The sequence below is a fragment of the Diceros bicornis genome, chromosome 10 (genome assembly GCF_020826845.1).
Source record: "Diceros bicornis minor isolate mBicDic1 chromosome 10, mDicBic1.mat.cur, whole genome shotgun sequence".
Classification (NCBI taxonomy): domain Eukaryota; kingdom Metazoa; phylum Chordata; class Mammalia; order Perissodactyla; family Rhinocerotidae; genus Diceros; species Diceros bicornis.
In genome coordinates this window covers 33,410,069-33,432,051 of record NC_080749.1, presented here as the reverse complement: position 1 = coordinate 33,432,051, position 21,983 = coordinate 33,410,069, and the positions used below count along the sequence as shown (strand labels likewise).

At 39.4% G+C, this 21,983-nt stretch overlaps 1 protein-coding gene across 8 annotated transcripts in view; it reads right to left on the bottom strand.

The window, feature by feature from the left end:
- Positions 1 to 2,436: 2,436 nt before the first annotated feature.
- The window catches only part of LYPD6B (LY6/PLAUR domain containing 6B), a 160,989-nt gene continuing 141,442 nt past the window's right edge, over positions 2,437 to 21,983 (bottom strand). For all 8 annotated transcript variants that reach the window (XM_058548930.1, XM_058548933.1, XM_058548932.1 and 5 more), the window contains 4 exons: positions 11,635 to 11,787; positions 8,615 to 8,713; positions 4,654 to 4,784; positions 2,437 to 3,199 (listed from right to left, as the gene is read on the bottom strand). In XM_058548930.1, the coding sequence (XP_058404913.1) occupies positions 3,035 to 3,199; positions 4,654 to 4,784; positions 8,615 to 8,713; positions 11,635 to 11,749 (510 nt within the window). In that variant the 5' untranslated portion in view covers positions 11,750 to 11,787 and the 3' untranslated portion in view covers positions 2,437 to 3,034. The remainder of the gene's footprint in view (positions 3,200 to 4,653; positions 4,785 to 8,614; positions 8,714 to 11,634; positions 11,788 to 21,983) is intronic.

Sequence of the window (21,983 nt, the reverse complement as noted above, 5' to 3'; positions counted from 1 at the left end):
CAAAGAAAATAAGGGAAGTGATTTGGTAAACCATGGCACAGGCTGAGTAACCACCATTAGCATGGTGGTCCCTGCAAAGCCAGCAGCTTTTTCCCAATGCAGTTTTACCATTTCATAAACTAGGGATCAGCAAACTTTTCCTGTAAAGGGCAAGAGAGTAAATCTTTTAGACTATGTAGGCCATATACTCTCTGCTGCACCTCCTCGTCCTTGCTGTTGTAGCATGAAAGCAGCCATAGGCAATATGTAAACGAACAGACGTGGCTGTGTCCCAATAAGAATTTATTCACAAAAATAGGTGGTTGCTATGGACTGAATGTGTCCCCCCAAAATTCACATGCTGAAGCCTAAATTCCTAACATCGTGGTATTTGGAAGTGGGGCCTTTGGGAGATAATTAGGTCATGAAGGCGAAACCTTCAGGAATGGGATTAGTGCCTTTATAAGGGAATTAAGAGACCAGAGCTCTCTTTCTGCTCTCTGCCTTATGAGGATATAAAAACATGCCGGTCTGCAACTAGGAGAAAATATTTGCAAAACATATATCTGACAAGGGGTTAATCTCTGTAATATATGAAGAACTCACACAACTGAACAACAAAAAACAAACAAACCGATCAAAAAATGGGCAGAGGAAATGAACAGACACTTGTCCAAAGAAGATACACAGATGGCCAATAGGCACATGAAAAGAGGATCAACATCACTAATTATCAGGGAAATGCAAATCAAACCAACACTAAGATATCACCTCACACCCATTAGAATGGCTATAATCACCAAGACAAAAAATAACAAATATTGGAGAGGATTTGGAGAAATGGGAACCCTCATACACAGCTGGTGGAAATGCAAACTGGTGCAGCCTCTATGGAAAACAGTAGGGAGATTCCTCAAAAAATTAAAAACAGAAATACCCTATGATCCAGCTATCCCACTACTGGGAATATATCCAATGAACCTGAAATCAACAATCCAAAGAGGCTTATGCACCCCTATGTTCACTGCAGCATTATTCACTATAGCCAAGAAGTGGAAGCAACTCAAGTGTCCCTCAACTGACGATTGGATCAAGAAGATGTGGTATATACATACAATGGAATACCACTCAGCCATAAAAAAGACAAAATCGTCCCATTTGCAACAACATGGATGGACCTGGAGGGTAATATGTTAAGTGAAATGAGCCAGAAAGAGAAAGACAAACATCGTATGATCTCACTCATATGCGGAATATAAACCAACACATGGACAGAGAAAACTGTATGGTGGTTACCAGGGGCAGTGGGGGTGGGGAGTGGTCACAAGGGGTGAAGGGAGACATGTATATGGTGACTGACAAAAATGTACAACCAAAATTTCACAATGTTATAAACTATTAAGACATCAATATAAATAAACAAACAAACAAACAAGCCAGTCTGCAAACTAGGAAGCAGGACCTCAGCAGACACCAGATCTGCCGGCACCTTGATCTTGGACTTCCTAGCCTCCAGAACCGTGAAGATTAAATGTTTTCGTTTAAGCCACAGAATCAACAGTATATTTGTTACAGCAGGTGGAGCAGACTAAGAGTGGTGGGACATTGGGCCGGCCCGGTGGCTTAGCGGTTAAGCGTTCGTGCTCTGCTGCTGGCGGCCCGGGTTCGGAACCCCGGGCGCACACCGACATACCGCTTCTCCGGCCTTGGCCGCGTCCCACATACAGCAACTAGAAGGATGTGCAACTATGACATACAACTATCTACTGGGGCTTTGGGGGAAAAAATAAATAAATAAAATTATAAAAGAGTGGTGGGACATATTTGGCCCATGGGCCATAATTTGCCAACTGCCATCATAGGAGAGCCTACGTGGCCAGGATAGCATCATTAATGGATTCTACAGAGCACTCAGCATTCTAATGGTAGATGCTCATATAGAAAAAACAAAATACTCCATTAATTCATCATTATACATACAGGGACAGAGTGTTTAAAGATCACCCCAAAGTGTAAAGGCAGGAAATCAGGATTCTAAAAACAGAAAGAAGTTGCTCATTTGAAATTCTGAGATTGTGCTATAAAAGGGAAAGAGAAGGACACAAGGGACTACACATTTTAGTGTGTGTTTAGAAAGGTTCTCTTGGTGGCCCTGACATTCAGAGAGAAGTTGACTGTACGGGGTCTCTGACTTTAAGCTGCCACTGCTGAGGGTGCATCATACGATAAGGTGTCATCCTCCTTGAATGTGGGAGGTTTCCTGATCTTCTCAATTCATTAATTTTGTATTTAGCATCCTAAGAAGTGTCCTTCCCGAAAAAAGAAAACCAAGTCACTTTGACGTGGAATTTTATACTTTAAGCCAGAATATACCAGCCATGGTGCACAGAAACATAACTTCAGTGACCTCCTTTATGATACTGGCAAATGTGCTTCATCTGAGGTCTCCATGTCAGTCAAGAAACACACAAGCATGCATTTTTACATTGTATAATTTAAAAGCTTTATTTCCCCCCACAATTAGCAAATGGGTTTCCTATTAGTTCAACTGGAAGTCTTCTTCCTATAGTTGCCTTTCTCATTGACTACGCTGTTGGTAGGGGAACTAATTTCTCATTGGGGGAAGACTTAGATTTCTTGGGATGCTCTGAGCTAATCACAGAAACAAGAGGGTCTGACCCAGCAGCCTCTGAAGAAGTCAACGAGGTCAAGGAGTCCTTTCAGCTCAAGGCCTGGTCAGGCGAGGACAATACAGGCTACTGGACCTGCCCGTTGTAGAATGGCAGGACCCCTGCAGAAGTGACAAAATGCAGCCCCCTTGACCAGGAAGCCTGGAAGCCAGAAAATCCCCTCAGTCCCTGCCAAATCCCCTTCCTCAATCCAGTGACCTCATGCAGGAGCATTGTAGCTAAGCAAACAACGGCTTCTGCTTTGGGGTCCAATATGCATTCTTGACCAAGTGCAAGATCGGTCTTCACTCAGAAATTCACTGTTTTCACAGTTGTTAGCTTGTGCTTCAGAGGGCGGGTCTCTGCCTCTCATTGGTATGGTGGCATCATTGCAATGGAAGCACGAAGAACCAGGCAAGCACTGGGAGGTGAAGCGTGGGGGCACTGCTGCCGGACGTTCTCTGAGCGTGCATTACAGCGAAGACCGCGTTAGTGTGGTTGGTGGGTAATTCTACATTGCAGATCATTCCTTCACAGCAAGACCGACACTCCTGTTACAAAAGGAAGAGGAGAGAGAAAGAAGAGTGAATACTAGGAAGAAGAGGGAAGGGTGAAACCAAGCAAAACAAAAGAAAGGCTTCTTCAGCTCTGAGAACAGAGAGAAGTAAGGGTTGGTTATCCAGTCTATGAGTCACCGCCCCCCCACTGAAAGTAAGGATCGTCTTAAGAGTCTTTTCATGTTAACTGTGATTTATCTGCATCAACCCAAGCATAATCAAGGGAAAGAAGAGGAAAGGAAACTGAATAAGACTGCTTGATTGAGTCAACAAATCTTCTAAAGCTTTGTAAGGAAAAACACTGAAACAAAAATGAAAGCTAGGAAACTTTTGGATTAGTCATTGATTTTCCTTCTCAGTACTACTTGTTAGGGGATAATAATGACTCTCTATTGCCTCTGCCAGCACCTGATTCCTATCATTACAGCAGCAATGGCTTGCTAATTATGGCTGCTGAGCAGTGAAAAAGGCTTGCTCCCTCACAGCACAAGGGGTTTTTAGGGGAAGCAATCTCCTGCCATAAGACCTGGTAAAATGCTTCAACCTTCCAGGATGGCTAGGGAAGATCAAGTATCTATATCAGTGGTTCTCAACCCTGGCTGCACATCAGAATCACGTTGGGGAACTTAAAAAAAAAAAAAAAAAGATCCTGATGCCCAGGAACCCACCCTGAAGTTCTGATTCAATTGGTCAGGGAAACACTCCTACCACCCCCAACATAGCTTATAAAAGCTCCCCAGGAGATTCTCCTGTGTAGCAAGAGCCAAAAACTCTGTTGTCAGAACCATTTTCTGTGCATATAGGCTAAATCAAATTCTAAAATTTCATGAAATTAACATACTTTCGAGTCATTTTTTCCCAAACATTTTAGGATTCCAGGCATATACGATAAAATGAGAAAATTAAAGAGATCAATTGATCTAAAATGTATCTATAGCTCATTGTATTAAACTGAGGTTAATCTTTCAGGCTCTCACTTCCTCATCGAAGCAGAGGTAGTGAGTGAGACAAGGTTTCCTTAGTAAAAGGTGTCACCTTTTTCCTCTTTCCACCTTCCAGCTTCCCTGTGCAGTGTTCTTGGTGATTTCTGGCCATAAAATAAGTGAGCTGGGCTCTGTAGAGTTTGTCATTCTGTCATGAATGGTATGCTCTTGGGCTTGCAGAGCTGACTTCTGACAATTTGCCCAAAGTCCAAGATCTAGGGTCTAGCTCTGGAGTCTGGGAATTATCATTCGTTTTTAGAAACGTTATTTTTTGTTGAAGGACAGAAGGTTGTCTTCTCTTCAGTCTCCATTGCTTCACTATAAGGGAGTCTTTCCTCAAAGTATAAACATGTTCAACATATTACTTATCCTTCCTGCCTCTCCATGATGTATAACTAACCATCACTAGCAAGAAATCTTAGGACAGTAACTTTACACACACATACACACACACACATTCCTTACTGTATGTTCAGAATCTCGGCTGTGCTGGCAGCCAACAAAATGACATTCACTTCTGGAGGCACACTTTTTGGTGATGGATGTACTTCTTCCATGACTGGTAAAGTGATGAACTGTCAAACAGTACTGTGTATCTGGCAAGAAAAACAAAGGCAACTTCATTTTTTACATTGCAAAAGAGAAAAATCTCAACAATCATTTCAGAAATGACTAAAGTTCAGGATGATCCTTAGGATTCCAGGCAAGAAATTTAATGGAAGTGAACTCTGGAGTTTCTAGGTGATATTTTTGAAAAGGCACTAGCTTCTGAAGCACATGTGTATTTTGAAAATCAATATAAATGGGCACCTCTCCTTTGGTGCCGGCTAAAGCTGAGAAAAAAAATAGGACAAGTTTTTCATCAAAACCACAGGTCTGCTCATTTCATATGAGTGTCAGTATCTCTGACTCTGTCCCTCTGAAGCACATGTTCGATAACTCTAAGGTAAAATGAAAATTGTAAATGTAAAATGCAGTGTGTCAGCACACTTCTTTTGCATTGTTCCACATTTGTTTCTTATATACTGATAGGCCATGTGGTGCACAAGAATGAAAAGCAGGGGCTTCAAACTGCTTTTTTGAAGCACATCAAAATCACCTTCCTTACTCCTGTAGTTCTTATTCATGCTCTGATCCTCCCAACATGTTTGACTTTTCCTCATCAAAGTATTTCCATTTTTCTCTTCTTCTTTAACTCTTACTGTCTCTGTCCACCCCCCCAACTCCCGCCCCCATAGCTAACTCATTTCTACACCAAGTTATGCTTACAGCTTTAACCACTCACATTTTATTACTTAGGGTTCCTTCAAGAAAGTGATTTCACTCAATATCCTAGAACATTCTGTTTTAGTTTTACATCTCTTCTATAGTTATCTCAGGCCAATGAAGTGCTTCTTAGTTTAAAGGGACTACAGCAACAATGTCACAGGATGGGGAAAAAACTCGACTAAAGTTAAGAATACTGGGTTTATGGAATTGTCCCTCTCACAAGTGAGCAAGCCACATTAGATTCTTCGAGCTCATTTTCTTTTTAGTAAAATGATGATAGTAAGTGTCCTGGCTTTGTGATAGGGTTGTTGTGAGCTTTAAATAATATTAACAATAGCAAACATGCATTGATTGAGTGGGTTTACCATCAGCCAGGCACTCTTCTGACATGTATTCACTCATTCAATCCTTACAATAAGACTTAAGAGAAGTCATATTAACATCCTCATTTTACAGATAAAGAAACCAAGGCTCAGTTTCTTGCCCACAGTCACATAGGTACAAAGTGGTGGAAGGTAGGATTCTAACCTAGGCAGTTTTCTAGGGTTTGTGCTCTTAACCAGAACACTATTCTGCGTCTCGGTATTCTGCCACTTAGTATTAAACTAGACAGCACTGCTGAGTGCTCTACAGGAGTAGCTGACTTTGGCATTCATAAGGAAAGGGAACCACTCAATGTTGTGGAAAGGCATTTCAATTTACACTCCAAACAAAGGAGAACTGAAAAATGGTGGGGGTGTGTGTTCATATAGAACATCACACATGCTAAAGCAGCCCTCGAAAGTCAGACTAAAAAAAAAAGCCAGGGTCAATAAAATAAAAATGTCATTCTTGTCATATCCTGTTACACAGAGAACCTCTTTTAACAACACTGACAGACCACAGAAGTAAGCTGGAAGGTGAAAAGGAAACCTGAGATGACAAAGAACACTAACTGCAGGCCTGTTTGCCCCAAGACATGGTTGGCCATCACTCCTAAATAATGACAGACTAAAACAAGTAAGAAATTCTGCCCTCGGTTAGAATTCCAGATGGTTAGTATCTTTGGGACTTGACTGGTGTACAGTCAAAAGTGTATTTTCATGCATGCTGGAATGTAGGGTCATTCCATATCTCTTTAAAAGTCAGGTTCCCAGGGTGGATGTGCAGGAGCTGACCCTCCTCTCTCCTCCCACCTCTGACATTTCCTCGGTGGTAGAAAGCTGCAGCTTCCCTCTTTCATTCGTACGTTTCAACAGAGATGGAATTCTAAAGCCCAGAAATATCCAAGCACATTCCCATTAAACATAGCTTTGATTAATGAATGAGAAGTTGGAGCATTATGCACAGATCTAGTAGGGACAGTGTTTGGTACAATTCAAAGGAATAGTGTGGTCCATGAAGATACGGCTCAAGAGGTTGGACGTCAATGCCCCGATTAACTACTATTCTAACCCTTACCACCCAGTTTTCAGGGGAATTTAAAGCAAATAGTTAAAGGATGATACCCACCCTCTGAAATAAGTTAGTAAAGAGAGGCATTAGCCAACCTCAAAAACTTTGAAATAGCTAAGATAAATTTCTGTGAAAAATGCAGAAACAAATCCTCAAAAGCGTACACTCACACACGCACATGCACGCACAAGCAGGCACACAACTTAAGGTCAATCACTCAACAGAAATGTAAAAGAACCTCAAAAAAATGCTGATAATTTGAAAAATGGTAGCTGCATGTGTTCATACCGAACATCACACATTTCAATAATGAAAAATATTGTCCATGTAGATGTCACAGCCATTTGTGCTAATCTACGGCATAAGATTTTTAGGCTGAGTAGAGGTCTCCAGTGTGTACTATTTATTGGCTCCATATATTGGCTTTATCTGGAAGAGCTAAGGCTATTTCATTGCTATAAATAATGTGATAAAGAAATTTCCAAAAGATTCAAGGTAACAGTAAACCAAAACTGGTAATCTAACTCTGGAAGAGTTTGTTTTTCTGGGCCTTTTACATCTGAAGACATAAAAAATAGTGCAAGCTAAAATCTAAATAGCCTGATCTCCTTATAACTCTAATTAGAGTTTTTCAATTCCAAATCATCCATCAGCACGTCCTGTCTGCTTTACGCCCAGGTTTGTTTGTATTAAATCATTCAGCTTCTCGCCCCCTGTATTCCTACCACTATAGTCCAAGTCGCCGTCTTCTCCCGTCTGAAGACAATGAAAGACTCCACCTGGTGTACCCTTCTATGCTTGTCCTCAACCTTCCATTTTTCACACAGCAGCCAGAGCAATATTTTAGAACACAATGAGCATCTTGTACTCCCTAGCTTAAAATGCCCTACTGCCTTCCCATTACATTTACCATAAAATCCAAACTCTATATCAGAAAAAGAAGATCCTGTGTGTCCTGGTCCTTATCTCCATCAGCTCCTTTCTCTATCTCCCACTAAGCTTCATTGGCCAGCCTTCTTCCTGTTCACTGAAGAGGCCAAATTGCCTCTTGCAGCCTTTACATCTGCTGTTCCCTCTTCCTGGCATGCTCTTCCTACAGATCTCTACATGGCTGGCTTGTTTTAGTCATTCAGGTCTTAGTTCAAATGTACATTCCTCAGAGAAGATTTCCCTGACTACCTGATCAAAGGCATCCATTCATCCTGTCAACAAATATTTCCTGAGTGCCTAATATGGGCCAGGCACTGGATTAGGCACTGGGGATACAGCAGTGAACTAAACAAACTAAACAGATACTCAAACGTTTCTCAAATGAATGAATGAGCTTCCCAAGCATCAGTGTATCTCGAGAGTACAGAAAACTTCCTTTGCTTTAGCCAGTAAGTATGATTTTTCTAGAGGTATCATCAAGCATTTCTGAAATTCTTAGACTGTCTCAGTCAACATTGTGGTCTATTTGTTCTCTCTGGTAAATACTACTTAAAAAATTCTTCCTCAAGGCGCACACAACTACAGATCGCGCCTATGCCATCAGTTTCCAAGTACTCTCAGAGAAGTCTGATGTCTGGATAGTCTCTTAAAAGAAATCTCTGATCTCTATAGCACATCATTAGCCTGTTGATTTGCTAATCCCATTACCTAAGACGCCTCTGCTCATGGCCAGTCAAGAGAGATCTAAATGAGGTGTGATCACAAAAGAGTCTTCCAAACTCAGCACACTTACTTTGCGGACACCATTTGTCTTCTGCCCATCGATTGCAGTTATAATTATCCCCTGCGTTTTCACAGGTAAAACACTTGAAGCTGTTTGGAAATGGTGTAGCTTTAGAGAAAAATGCAAAGTGAAACGGGTTAAAAAAGACAAAAATTTCATACATCAAATATGGCACAAAACTAGTAACTTTTATTAGATCAAACAAAATTTACAAGCCATCATCCTTACAATTTCTGTTTCTAGGGAGCTGGACTTAACTGCCAGACTTTGGGGCATTTTCTTTATTATCTTTTCTTTAAATATTTCATCTATGAATACCTACTATAGAATAATGAAAATGATTCCACAAGGCACTTTGAAATATCCATGGTATTATTCTATCATAATTTATAACTTGGGAATAAGTGACGGTTGAGTGGATGGGCAAGCATGGTGGCAGTATTGGAACTAATAATTCGATATTGTATCATTCCTGAAAAGACCTAGAGTCAGATTAACCTGAGCTTGAATTCTGTCCTTCCCACTAATTAGTTGTGTGATTTTCAACTTCTAAGAAATAATAATATTTACAATAACAGTAACGATGAAGATCCCATGACTTGCAGAGGTATAGTGAAGATTACACAGGACGTTGCAGGAAGAATATCTAGCAGAGTCCCTGGCACATCAGATCCTGCTGGTTTCCATCCATATGCACCTGCATTATGGCTACATTTAACCTCAAACAAGTAGTCTTATTTGATAGAGGTCAATTATCACAGCATTAGTCCCCGATCAGGAATGTAACACGTAACATAAGGATGATAGTAATTCTCAGGCCCTTACACTCAGGAAAGGAGGAATTATGAGCTGCTGGCAGTCTGGATGGAGAGCAACTACTATGTTCTTTTTGTCTTTATGATTTTTTTTTCTGCGTTTTATCTTGTTATTTTAATGGCCAAGAAGTCAAAAGTATAATAAATTAGACAGTTTTCTATAGGTGAGGGCATAAAGCCCTGTGTAAAACTTTCAATTCTCTCATTTTTGGAGAATGAAACAAAGATCAAGGTGAACCCCAAACCATTCTAGTAACCTGACAACAAGTTGGGATAATAATCAGAAAGCAGTGGGTATTTCAGACACAGGGGAGGATATATATCTATGCATAAAACGAGAGCAAAATATTGAAAGCTAAAGTTCACAGGACATGAAATTAAGAATTGCAAATACATTTCAGTTTTGCCCATGCAGAAAAGTGAATGAGGTCAGTAAATAAATAAATAATGAAATAATAAAATCCATTTTCACCTACTAAATTAGTACAGTTTAAAAATACTAATACTCAATACTGGTGACTGTACAGTTAAAGTATAAATTGGCAGAACCTTTTTGATTTAGTAATTCTAATTCCAAGAATCCAAGAATTCCTTAGAATTCTAAGGTCATTAGCCAACTGAAGAGGAAAACGCATTTAAAAAGATTTTCAATGAAGTATTAACATTTAGCTTCCCTGTGATTGTGTGTGTGTGTGTGTATCTGTGGCTAATATAAATTACAGGGAATTGGTTAAATAAGCTATAGACTAGCCATATGATTTAAAATAATTGAATGTAAAAGGCATTAAAATACTTTCAAAGACACGTAAAAATATTCAAAATATAGTGTAATGGGAGAAAAACTGCTGCAAAATAAAATTTGTGTGATCTCAGGATGTCACATATTTAAATACACATATGTAGAAATAACAGTGGAAGGAAATATATTCTAAAATGTAAAGAAGAGCTCACTCTGAATCATGGGATTATGAATAAATTTTAATTGCTCCTGTACTCTTCCTGTCTCTTTGGAATTTTCTGTAGTGAGCAAATATTACTTTTTTTAATGATTTTTTTCTCATCATAAAATTGTATTAGGCTTTAAAAGTTCGAAACTTGTCAATTTAGGTTTTATGAAAACTTTGTGCCATGCCATTAAGCTATCAGTATACGATCATTATCAATTTAGAAATGTATATTAAATGATAGTTCAAGGTGTGTGTGTGGTATACGTGTGTATATGTATATGTGTATATGTATATGTACATAGAGGGATCACTGAATGTCCTAAATAATAAAGAAAACACAAAGTAAAGCACCATAGTGATAGAGACCTCAGTTGGGAGTAGTATAAAGACAGTGGTTCCCAAACCTGGCTGTACATCATTAGTATCAGGAGAGCTTTTTTAAAAAGAAGAAGGGAAAAAAAAGAAAAGAAAAGAAAATTCTGTATCCCATCCTTCTAACTACTGAATCTCTGGAGAAAGGACCTGGAAACATAGTTTTAAAAACTTGTATCATGATTCTGATACTCTTCCAGGTGTGGGAACCACAGGCATTCACTTATACCAAACAATTTTTATTTATAACAATCTCTCTAACAAAGTATATCAGAGAAGTTTTTCTTGTCTGAAGAGAGAGAATGGAGGGGAGATGATATTTGTATACAAACACATATATACACACATATATATAAAATATATTAATATAAATTACCCTGTAGATAATACACCCTGATATTTCCTTATTTTTAAATTATTAGTGGGAAAGTTGAGTTTTATACAGGATTTGCTAATAATGACTATGCATAATATTAGTGAAAATCCAAGTATAATTCTCCTCCAAATTTCAAACACACTAATCTGTTTTCAAAATTGTTAATGGCCATTTGAAAGAATTTATACATCATTTATGCAGAATCATCCTACAGCCAATATCCTTCTCCCACAACATTGAATTCCCTCTGCTAAGCCATTCTTAGGGACAGTGTTCAAAAGGTTATTTTAACAAGAACCCTTTTGAAACTTCAGCAGGAAGCCAAACCATTTTAAAGAAATGAAGATAATTTTTGTCATCACGTATTACCCTTACCCACAGAAGTAATGAAGACTTTTTGGTTTATTCTAGGTACAAATCATATGTTCCAGAAAAGGCAAAGTTACTATAGGTATAACCAGGGACTTCAAATGGGCACTCTGATCCCACAGCATGAACCACGATGGCAACGTTACTTACAGTCAAGAGGAGGCCTCACATCATAGAAGTTGATGTTCTTGGAGAACACCCAGTTTTCTGAGAAGATAACAATCTGGACAACAGCTATAGCTAGAGCATGACAGAGGGGCAGCATTCTGACCTCCGGTATAGGAAAGTCCACAACTCATGTATCTACAATGAAAAGAGAGATTGGTTGAGTTTATTTGCATTTTACACATCACTAGGAGTATGTCTGCTGCTGTTTGGAAAGCTTGGTTATTCAAATATATTCAACCATCTACTTGTCCTGTAGGGCCAGTACATATGAGTAAACTGCATTCTTTCCAATCAGATGAAAGTTAGGCAATTATTGTCTTCTACTGGTCAGGCCTCTGCACTAGCCAGCTGAGTTTTAGCAGGACCCCCAATGCCCGGCCTTTCTGGTTCTGGATGAATGAGCAGCCAGTACTGGCCTGGCTGCACCCCATTCCCTCGCTGCCTGAGGCTAGCTGGTTTACTTCATGCTGAATCACTTGATCTCTTAACAACTGTGGTTCGGAGGCATGTTCAGCTGAAGTTACCGACCCACCTATCTGTCAATTCCATTCCCTGAGTAAACACTTATGTTTGATAAATTTTTTAACTCTTTCAAAACCTGGAAGAAACAATAAAAGTTGGAGCAGTGGGCAGGACAGTGGGTCAAAGGGCAATGAGTTTGAGAAATAAAGCCTCTGCTGGATCCCAGAGCATGCAGATGCTGAGAAGGGAAACAAGTCACTGTGAAATGCCATCCCCACCTGTTTCTGTCACACTGGCTGCAAGGAGAAGCTGCCAGGAGGTTCTAGAGGAAACAGAATAGAAGTGGGTTGAAAAGCTGGAAACCATATAATGCTAGTCCTGGCCCACAAATAGTACTCATTGCTTTCACAGACTTAAAGCAAGCAGGGCTGAAACCCAATGAAACAACAGACGTGCACATAGCACTGAGTCAAAGATAGGACATCTTAAGCTCCATAGGTTCCATCCTCTAGAAGCAGACCTAGGAGTAAGAAAATCTTCAGGAGAGATGCTCAGAACCTGTGATATCACCACTGACGGCTTCTCTCTGACAAGGGGGAGATGTGGGCGGCAGAAAGTATGTAACTTGGAGTCCAAGGACTTTGGATCGGTGCTGGCTCTGCTATTTATTAGCTGCCTGACCTTGGGCAAGCTCTTTAAACTCTATTAACCTCAATTTCTTCATCTGTAAAGTGGCTTAGTAACACCTCCCCTGCCCACACATTTGGGTAATGGTGAGCATCAAATACAGGCTCATGTGGGATCACATAGGATTGTGTGTGCAACAGCACTCGTAAAACAAGTTCTATGAAAATGTTGGAATCTCCGAGTTCAAGCATATTGGTGAAATTCATTTCCTTCTTACTGAATCAACTGGCCTCAGGGGGTCTAGGGAGTTTTTGAAAGAAAGAATGTTTGATCTCCACATATACAAGCATAATTCTTCACATGGATATTTTGTTCAAAGCCAGGGCAATAATGCGTGGATTCTAGGGATTTTACAGCCCCGTCTTGTGTTGTGAGTAAATTGGTTTTGCATGTGTGGCTAATAATGCCTAGTGACGGAGATGGAACTGAATATTAGACAAAATGTAGCCACAACATCCTATCATCCCTAGAGATGGCTTTTGTCACTGATGGAACAGAGAAAGTACTTGGTGTACCAAAAAAAAAAAAACCTGGTAACTTTCAATAAACAACAGTGCTAAACTTTATACACTACATTTCAGCTCAGTACAGAATCAGACCTGGTGATATATAAATATACATATAATTCTGTCTTGGTTTATTTTAGAAATCAAAATTGACCTTTCACAGTTATCAGATATCTAATCCCATTCTTATGCTCTTTCAGAAGAAATGGATATTTAGCCAACTATGTTATTCCTTACCGACAAGTGGTTATACTGATACAAATTCTGCTTCTTCTGTTCATTTCTTTGAGTTGGCACTGCTCCGCAGCCATTATGAATCGGTAGCCAAGTAATGGATACACCTTCTTTACAGCAATGGAAACCCTTTGAGTGGGGGACACTAACCTCAAAATGACTGTGATCCAAAAGCAACCTACAAGCATTCTTGTAATATGGAGACGATGCCTAAGATTTTAGATTTCAGAGTCATATTATCTACATTCAAGTCTCTTTTCCATCACTAAGCATCTACGGGACCTTAGACAAGTAGCTTAAGCTTTCCAAGCCTCAGCTTCCCTATCTGTAGAACAGGCATAACGACAGTACCTACCTCATAGTGTAGAAGCAAGGACTCAATGACACCATGCATATGAAGTACTCAGCAGAGTGCTGGGCACATGGTTAAAGCTGTATTTATTGAGCACTTTCTATTAGTTAGTGAAGAGCATTGGCTCCAATATCTGCTTCCAAATCTACTATCTGTGTAGCCTTGTGCAAGTTCCTTAACCTCCCTGTACCACAATTTTTGCCTCTATAAAATGGGAGTGATCATAATACCTACTTCATAGGGTGGTAGGAATTAGATTAGTTAATACATGTAAGTACTTAAACTATCTAATTAGCTATGTGCCTGGCATTTTGTTAATTCTTACTAAGCAAGCGTTTACTATCATGAACAAATCCCCAACTGGTTTGGAATCACAAGTCAGAACCCCTGGTTTTCCTCACATAATCTCAGCATGAGACAAAAGCTCATTCATTCATTCAACATGCCATTATTGATGCCTCATGTGAAACAGACATTTTTATCACTGGATCCCCAACAAGGTCTTGCTCTCGTGCAGTTTGCATTTTACAGGGAAAAGACAGGAAACAAATATGGAAAAAAATACAATTTCAGATACCCATAAATGCTATGAAGGAAACACGATAAGTGATATGTTAGTGAATAGGAGGAGCTGCTTTACATATATTGTGGGCCCAGTACGTCTCTCTGAGTAGGTGACATTTGAACAAGTGAATTAAATGATGAGAAGAAACCATCCTAGCAAAGAATCAAGGGAAAAGAAACCAAGGCCCTAAGATGAGAAGAAGCGTGCCCTGCTGACAGTATTCAGAAAGCAGCCAGCATGACTGGAGCGTACAGAGAGGGGGACGGACAAAGTCAGAGGGTCGGTGGGGCCAGATCACACAGGCACTTACAGGCCATGCCAAGGATTGGGATCTAGCCAAATCAAGAAGTTGTTTAATTTTAGATTATCAAGTTTTGAAATATATCAAGAATGCTTTGTCTCTGTAGAGTAATTCCTAGCCTTATTTCTAGCTTCTGGAATAAAGAAATACAAATAATAGTGAATATAGAGGAATACAGAATTCAGGTATACCACAAAGGTTTCTCTGAATGCATAAGTGAATGGATGACAGACGACTTAAAACAACTGAAGGAGCAACAAACCCAAGGATTAGACTTGTTTTTTGTTTTCTCCATTCCGCAAAACAGCACTGCAGGGAATATAGTATCCTGACTATTGTACAACTGAGGACACTGAGGGTCAGAGGCAATATGTGCAAAGATCTGTGCACACCGCCTGGAACACAGCATCCCTTCTGAACAGTTCCACGTCACTTGTTCCAGCACACTAAACTGGAAAATGGCTAAAAAGTAAACCAGAAGAATATGGCCGCCATATAGACAAGATGTATTCTCATTTCCATTTTTAACTAAAACAGCATTGCCTTATTCCATCAAAATTCTCCAAAAGTGCAAAGGTTTTGCCTGTCAAATGAAAAAAGCACTAAATAAAAATGCCTCCTATTTTCCAGAGCATGTTTTATCATCTATTACCATATACTGCTTTCCCCAAGCACATATATCTATCTCTTATCTATTTGTCAGCGTATAGGTTTGTGTTAACACGACTGTTTGATTTCTGACAACCAAAAGACATTAGGGTAATGAAAAAGCAAATGACTGACTATAGTCTCTGGAAGTTGTTTTACATTTAGAATCATTTCACGGAGACTCTGAACTAAAATCATCTGCTGAGACTTTGCTGAGCTGGCTCTCATTAGTCTTTGCTGCAGAACAAGGTTACAGTAGAGCTCGTATTTTCCTCCAGAAGGAAAAAAAAATCTTTAATACAAGTTAGACTAAACCATTCTAGTACTTTCTCTAGGACCATCACATAGAGCAGAGTTCTTCATATGGTGGAAGTGTCACCTGTGCACTGCTTCAGGTTATTTGCAAAATTTTTTGTTCATACATATTTTCCCTCTGGGTTGAGTATCTCAAAGGAATCTGAGACCCACATAATGATTAAGAATGGCTGCTTGCTGTTTCAGAATACAGCCAGTATAATTCAGCTTCCTGTAAATTAGACGTTTTCATATTTTGACACTAAGTTCCACATATACATTAGGTATCTGCTCCACACTCCTCAAACTCAAGGGTAGCTCAAAACATTCCTCCCCAGACAGAGCTCATACAGTCATCCATCTTTCTCAGGTAGTAGGCCTGGTCAGAAACCCCTCACCTATGGTGCTGGTCTTCCATTTATGAGTCCTCGCTTTGGAAAGTATATTAATTTTTGTTCCAGAATGCAGTGTGCTCCTTTGCCAAGAGATGGAGGAAATTTCTGCAAGGCACGTTTATAGGGATACCACAGGGATGGGCAACTCTCAGGCATTCCAGGGAATGACTGGCAGCCAGATTTATAAATTTAGGAAACCCCACCTGAGACCTTGGTCCACCACTGCTTGGAGTAAGTGACCTATGTGGCACTTGGTCCAGAAGCATGACTATTTCCCAGGTCTGAGCAATGGTAATCATCTCATCCCATATGTGGCATTTTATGCTTCCATGGAAAATGTGGAAAGTTGGTAGGGGTCTCAGGAAGTGGTACATCCTTGACATCATATACTCTTTTGAGGTAGGAAAATGACCTACATTATTTTTTATATTCCCTAGGCCCATGATCAGTGCATGGTAGATACCAAATAAATACTTTTTTGGAATAGAACCAACATCATTAACTATGACCTATAACGAGTGCCTTTCTTGGCAAGTAAGACAAAGGTTGTGGGCAGTAAGCAGCTGGCAGGATGTCCAAAGATAATAAAGAAATGATGGACTCAAAACGAGATTTGAAAAAGAAGAGACCAAACAGAGGTGGTAAATACTGGCACTTCTTGCACGATTGCTAAAAATGAGTCAGCAAGCACAAGGCCAACTTTCACCCCAATAAAACAAAAGAAATAGATAATTTAAAGGAAGCAGCTCTACTCAATCCAACATGCCACTCGACACTCGCATTCACACCTTACTGCAAGCATCACTTATCCCACAGTAAGACACTTTAACGACAAACTTTAATAGGCATGACTTCCGCTATAAAAAGAATAGAAAGCAAAGAGGAAATTCTAAATGAGTGTTGAAATTTTACTCAGAAAGAGTGGAATAGATGAAAATGCTCCTCACAAAAGGAGAAATTTCCAGAAAACTTGACCATCCACAACAAAGGTGGTCCTACTTGCTTCTGGCTGTTAGGAGAGGTTGGCCAATGGAAATATTCTGGTTCCCATAAATTCAGGAAGCGTGTTCACAAGATTTACATTGAGACTCTGATCTAGCTCCCTCCCTTGCAGGGGAACTGAGGTCTCAGCTGCTCACCTTGCTGGGGATTTGCGAGCCCAGCCACTAACGCTTCAGCTTCTACCTTCTCTCACAGGTTCTCTATTTCTGATATATGAGTTCTTTTTTCCCTCTAAGTTTAAATATGCATTTCTTTAATTTTAAAAATATTTAATCCAGCATTTCTATGTGCCTGAAGCAAAATATGAGACAGATGTTTAGCTTATGCTCAATCCATCATCTTCACCTGAAAATACAAAATCTCCATGGAATACCACGGATTTTACTCTTGGAGAACAACATTCAACAGGGAAAAATAGAATCATGATTCAGCTTCTCATTACGGCTTATCCAGATCTTGAAAGTGGCATGATTATAATTCATGCATTTATACCAGGTACCATGCTAAACACTTAGTATACAAGAGTGAACAAGAGACACACAGCCCCTGTGCTCTCATCTGGTATTGGAGCCAAAAAGTCAATGGGAGCCACTGGTGAGATGTGACTGCCAAGAGTGAATACAATCATCTTTGAGGGAAGGAAAAACAATGGGCTCTAGATTCAGAAAGATCTAGAATAAAATTCTCATTCTATATTTGCTAATCAGGTGACCACAGAGTTAAGAAGTATTGTCCCCGTTTGCCAGTAAGAAAAGGTAAATGTTCTAAGTTGTGTGGAGTGAGTGCAATCACACAGGTGAAGCACCTTTCACCTAGATGGTGTTCAAGAAACGTTAGGTGCCTGCTCCCCCTCTCCCTCCGTCCCTCTCTCCTTCTTAAGACATCATTAGCAGGAGAATAGAGATCAGATCAAGGGATATAATTGCCCAGCTTCATTCCATATTAGCTGGACCAAATCTGGTAAACAGTATTGAGTTCTGTGCACTTATTTCTTAAGAGTATTCAAAAATTCTCTCTCTTGCTATCAAGTGGGAAGTTGGAATGAATGGCTGCCAAGGTTCCTTCCACTTCTAATATTCTATGATCTTTATGGAAGGATATTAATGAAGAATTCCAGTTATGCCATAAAAAGTCATAAATGTAATACAGTATTCCCATAATATTTCAGATTCCTGCTGTACTGTTTTAAAGAATACAAACTCACAGAAAGGAGTATCTCATTTCTAAACATAAAGCTATATATTTTGCAGTGCTAAAGATAGAATTTTTTTCTACTACATGCAACTTGATAAAAGATAATGTCTAAAACAGTGCTAATATTAAAATAATTTCATCATGCAAATCAATTTTAAATCTATTCATGAATTAATACAGGGCCCATAAGTGTGTAATTTGGCTGGAGAAACAGTCTAATCAATTTTAAAGACATCTTTTTAAATGTGATTCAAATTTTAAGAAAAAGTTAAAAGACACTTCCAAAGTAATAGCTTTTCAGCTGCATTTTTGTCAAAGATATGATTTTACATCTTTTTTGAGAAGGCTTTCATGACACTGGAGGAGAAAGATGGTAAGAACTGCACATGAACAAGATTAAAAAGCTTAGGCGTTTAGGAATTGGAAACTGGACTCCTTTTAAAAAGCAGCAAGATTGGCTTGTCATGTTTTATTGAACTATTTGGACAAATGGTAGGAACCTAATAAAAATGTTAATTGATGAAATTTGAGAATATCCTTCACATGAATGGAATAATTTTTACCCAGTTTGCTTCCATAAACAATGTTCAGGAGGCATTAAGGCTCTCAAAACATGCAGTAAAAACCACATTGGACGAGAGGAGAGTAAAGATTCTAACCCCTTCCATGAATGGTGTTCCTCTGCTGTGTTACTCTTCACTCTGTACTTCCTAGGAACCAAGGGAGACACACGTGGGACACACATTCTCATTATTTGATAAAAGGAAACTCTCCCTGATACTTACTTCTCAAATTAATGGGCCCTATGCGTTATCATACAGAGAACACCAACAACGTATGGATAATGCCTGAAATTTGTTTCAAAGAGCTCCGCATGCATCCTTCATTTGGCCGTTTCTTTAAAAAAGCTAAGGGTGTGATATTAAAAGGTAACTCTATGGAGATATTTCTGCTTTCAAGTAGGTAAATGAGAGAGATATTTTTCTTTTCCATGGGATAGGGGTGTCTTTAAATTTGAGAGAAAGAAACAATAACTGGACAGAAGTTCTGCAGGAGAATTGCCGGGGCACACGTGTCTGGTACCGTTAATGAGCGATTCCACTGGCAGAACCGTGCAGATATAAACTGAGTGGCAACACAGGCTGGTCACGGAAGATATTGTTTTTTGTTCCATATCCTTGCTTGCTTTACTGAACTCATTTCTTTTAAAAACCAGTCGAAGCTCTCATAATAGAAATCTAGGCTGAAATGTCCGACAGCTGGTTAAGGATCCATTATTCCACATTTGTTGAGTGGAGAAGTGGTTCATCCCAAGGATGCATTCTCTAAGACATGGCATACAGAACTCAGCTCAGAAAATTTAGCTTTCAAGGTCACTTGGTATGTAGGCGATGGCTAGCACTTTTGACTTCATTTAGTCTTAGCTGACATAGAAAAATGACCATAAAAATAGTGTTCACACAGATGTGTTTCTCATTTGAATCTCTCTGTATATATTCTAATATGAATATAGGCATACTCACATACATATAGGCATATGTGTATATATATACACATCTATATATAACTATATAACATATATATAACTATGTGCCAGGTTGTAAAAGTATCCCTAGAACTCTGTTTAAGAGACTGTATTATGAATCATGTCCACTGCTTTCAGCACCTGCATGGTTATCTCTCAACTGGGAGAGCTTTAGGATGCAGAATTGTTACTACGCATTTGTCCTGTGGTCTTTCTTCTGTCCTAGGGTTTCATGTCACTGACCATTGCTTACAGAGTCTCCACTAGCTCAACTTTATTCTTGATTCTATATCTAAAAATATATTACACAAGTAAAGAACATGATCGTGGACATCATTCTGAAACAGGAGGGCATTTGAAAAACCAACAATAAACTATATGCTATGGCAAGAGAATATCGTGCTGACTTTTGCATAGTCACAAAATCCAGAACAGATTATTCAAAGAACTCTCTGGAAGCTGACAAGCTTATAAAAGCAATCCTAATAAAAAATTTCTGCATTCTGCATATATAACAAAGTTACAGCGTGTCACTTGCACTATAAATTGTCACTATTACCACTTGGAGCAGAAGGAAATGTACATATGTAAAGATATATATGTGCATAATTTCATATTCCCAGAGGAAACTGAAAAATTATGTGCATTAAATAGTGTTTTAATTGCAACACGAAAAACTATATTTAAGTAATGGTTCACGATCCCACAAGGGTAAAGTCAAGTGCAAATGCTGCCTAGTATAATGGGGGAAGAATGGCCTTTGGAGGCACTCAGGCCTGGGTGTGAATTCTGACCCTATCACTCGTTGGATCTACTACCTCTAGCCCGACCCCTTTATTGCTCTGAGACTCAATTTCTCCGATCAGTAAAATAAAGATATTAAATATCTGTTTTACAGAGAGTTGTTGTGGGAATTAAAAGAGAATGAATAAGTTCCTAACCATTGCTGTTCTAATTGTCAAATTATTAACTCAGTTAGAAAGCTAAATGTAGAGATTTATGGTCCCCCTATGGATTGCATACCAACTCATTATGATACCAATATCATTAAGATCATGCAATAGCTGACTAATTTAAGACTGAAATTCAATATACATATTTTGTATGTATATTGCTTTCAAATTCTATGATTATCTGAGCATATATGACAGAAGGATGTAAAATTCTTCTGAAGACCAATTTTAAGAAAACTACTCTAGAATATATGTGGGAACAATATTCAGGTCTCAGTAGAACACATCTGCTTCCTGATAAATCTGTATCCTTTGCCCATATTTGTAAGTATTATGCAGCAATTCTTATGAAGTTTGCTTTAAAAAGCAACAAGCTTTGTGCTCTCACATGTGTCATGACCTTCTCCTTCCCACTCTTCTTCACAGGCCCAATTCCAGTATTTCTCATTCATGGAAACTGCGTCTACTCCAGCCCATGGGTTAGTCTCTACCCTGAAAAACACTTCGGGTTTGTTTGGGGACAAAAGACTGTCCTTTCTTGCTTAGCACTGGGTTGGGCAGAACAAGTTCCAGTCTGAAGGTTAGGAGATGGGCTGAAGGTCTCTCAAGGCCTCACATACTTGCAGGCATTATCAATAAAAACAATTTTTCTTTTAAAAAAAAAAAAGGTTTTTCATCTTTTCTACTAACAGAATTTCCATTTCCATTTTGATTGTTTAGATTTTAGGTTAACCATGTGGAGATTGTGAGCACTCTATTTTCAGCAACTGAAGGTCTGCCCAATGATGGCCTAGCATACTTATGTGTTGTTCAACACACACTATGTTGGGCTTTAAAAATGCTACAACCACATGATCTTCCCAAGCTATCCTAGTAGGGTAAAAGGGAAGTGAACTCTGCTGGGCTTTCACCTTTTGCCCCTCCAGACCCACCCTCCATCCCACCCCACTCCCTGCTCTGTGCACTGGGAAGCTGAGCTACAAAACCACTCATCCAGTTCCCTTTCCCACTGACTTCCGACTTGGTTTGGCCAATGGTGGGACCTGGCAGATTGGAAGGTGGGAAGAGAGTGAGACTAGGGTATGTATTCCCCTGACTTTCTCTCCAGGCTGTCATCATATCCCTCAGCTCCTGTCAGGTGGCTGACTCCAAAGCTACCATCTCCTGGGGTCTGGTAACCATTTTCTTTCCTTGCCCTTTAGGCCTATAGGAT